The 2249-nt window shown below is 48.2% G+C and overlaps 1 protein-coding gene across 1 annotated transcript in view; it reads right to left on the bottom strand.

The window, feature by feature from the left end:
- Nucleotides 1-1962, bottom strand: part of GPR144 (G protein-coupled receptor 144) — an 11669-nt gene extending 9707 nt beyond the window's left edge. The window contains 1 exon segment of the mRNA XM_006878313.1: nt 1744-1962. Coding sequence (XP_006878375.1) covers nt 1744-1962 — 219 coding nt within the window.
- Nucleotides 1963-2249: the final 287 nt, after the last annotated feature.

Genomic DNA, 2249 nt, shown 5'->3' with positions numbered 1-2249 from the left:
TTTCGCCTAGCCTGAAGCCTCTGGTCCAGCCACAGATTCCCCTGTTTTTAGAAGCATGATGACACTTAGTCCCTGGACAGGACCTGTCACTGCCCTCTTTCCCCCAACACACAGATAAAATCACCTGATTAGAAGGGACCACCTTGTGAGATTTAGTTCCAAAATAAACTTGTGGAAGCTGAAGAATCCCATCGGAAGCCAGGGTGGTAGTGGAGGAAGGAGCAATCAGTACCTAGCTTTCTAGGTGCCCTGAGCTGGCCTTGTGCAGGCCTGGTCTTTATCTACAACCTCCTGTGAGGAAGGGACTATCACACCCACTTTCCAGCTGAGGACTTGGCAAGTTTAGGCCTCTCACCAAAGTTAGACAGCTGGTTGATTGCAGAGCCCCCCATGCCCCTGGATCTCTGTGTCTTCATCCTGTCCATTCAAAAGTCAGTGAAGCGGGAAGGGATCAGAGAAGCATTAACTCTGGAGAAAGCTTGGCACAGAGGTTTTGGTCTCTGAGGACAGAGCCTGGGCTAAGTGGTGAGCCGGGGGTGCTGAATGAGACTGAAATGTTGGGGAGGACACCGAAGTGATGAGCTTTCTAGCATGGACAGTTTGTAGCAGAGCGGGTTGCACACTTTTCAGGAAGTATTAGCAAGAGTTCCTAGTTGGAAGGGAGATCAGATGGAGTGATTCCGGGGCTAAGGCTTTGGGATCACACAGATCTAAGTTCATCTTGAGTCTAACCTGAGATGGGTTACGTAATTTCCTTGTACCTCAGTTTCCCCATCTGTAAAATGTGGATAATAATAGTACAAAACTTTTGGCGTTGCTACCTGATTTAACTGGTGTGCATTGCAGGAGAATGCACTGGACCGCTAGGGGTTTGAACTGCAAGGTTGGTGGTTCAAACCCACCAGCACTCCTTAGAAACCCTACACAAGGTCACCATGAGTTGTCACTTAACAACAACAGCAACCTGGTTTAGATGACTTTGACTTCATAAAAGTTCATGTAACTTAATACATAGTGCCTGGCACACAGTTTAATATATTTTTTTCAAAACAAACAATGTTTTTTTTTCAAAAGGAGGGTAGCAAAGTGGATGGGTATAGCATATTCAATGTGTTATTCTTTCAGTTTTTCTCTAGATTTAAGAAATTTCAAAATAAGAATTTAAGGATAAGAAGCCCCTGCTTGGGGGGTAGAACTCTGAGTATTTCCCAGGTTCCTGGGCCGGCAGAGCATATGCAGGACTTGGTTCTCTTGTGTTTGTAACTTATCCCCCTCCTCAACCAAGTTCCACTATTAAAGACAGCAAGAGAAATGGGAAGAAAATAGAAGAGAAAACGAGGTAGGAAAGAGAAGCCTGCAATAGAGCCCTTGCTCTGCAGGTCCCTGGGTGGGTTATTGTCTCATTCAAGGCAGGGACTTGTGGGGATCCCATATTGCATATATACAAACTGAGGCCCAACATAGCGAACATGTGGCCCAAGGCCACATAGCGAAGAAGGGGTGGGCTCCACGTCTGCCTGCTATACCCACACTCTTTCTGTGGGCGGGGTGGAGCTTTCATCCAACCTAATGCTGCCAGTCTCCTTTGTAGGTCTGTGTGTTTCACATCCCTACCAAATCTCTACTCTGTAGTCCAAGCAATGACCTTCCCATCCTTGACAATGCCTCTACCTCTGAGACCCTCAGTTCAACCCCTCCTTTTCATAGGGCCACATTTCCTAGGGGTCATTCCTGAACACTGACCATGAAGGAGTACTCCATGGACCCCAGTTTGAGCCCCCTGAGCAGTTGGAACTGGTTTGGGCTTCTAATCTCTTCTCCCCAGAGCCTGGGCATTGTCCGACTGGCAGCCCAGGACCATTCATCGGCTTTATAGTTGGACAGCTCTGAGAGGCCCCTTGTATTTGAAGACAAGGCCTGGAGGCTGTCCGTGAGTGATAGCTGCTGGGGGCCCAGGCTCATTGTCTAGGGAGACAGAGAGAGGGCTGTGAGAGTAGCCAGGGCCCAGGGGACACTCAAGGGTGGACTGAGGACATCCCTGGGTCCTTCTGTCCTGGAAACTCCAGAAACAGGATGTCCTCAGCCAAACTTCACACAGCCCAGGGATGCGGATAATGGAAGAAGCAGTTGACTGTTGGGATCTTTTGATGTGAGTTGCTTCAAAACCCACAAAACCTAGGCTTGACACCCAGCAACTTTGAAGTAGTTGGGCACATCTCTCTAACTCTGTTGCTTCTTCCTTTCTCTCA

This window comes from Chrysochloris asiatica, unplaced genomic scaffold, assembly GCF_000296735.1.
Source record: "Chrysochloris asiatica unplaced genomic scaffold, ChrAsi1.0 scaffold00014, whole genome shotgun sequence".
Taxonomy (NCBI): Eukaryota; Metazoa; Chordata; class Mammalia; order Afrosoricida; family Chrysochloridae; genus Chrysochloris; species Chrysochloris asiatica.
The sequence above is the reverse complement of the archived record's forward strand: the minus strand, read 5'-3'. Positions and strand labels throughout refer to the sequence as shown.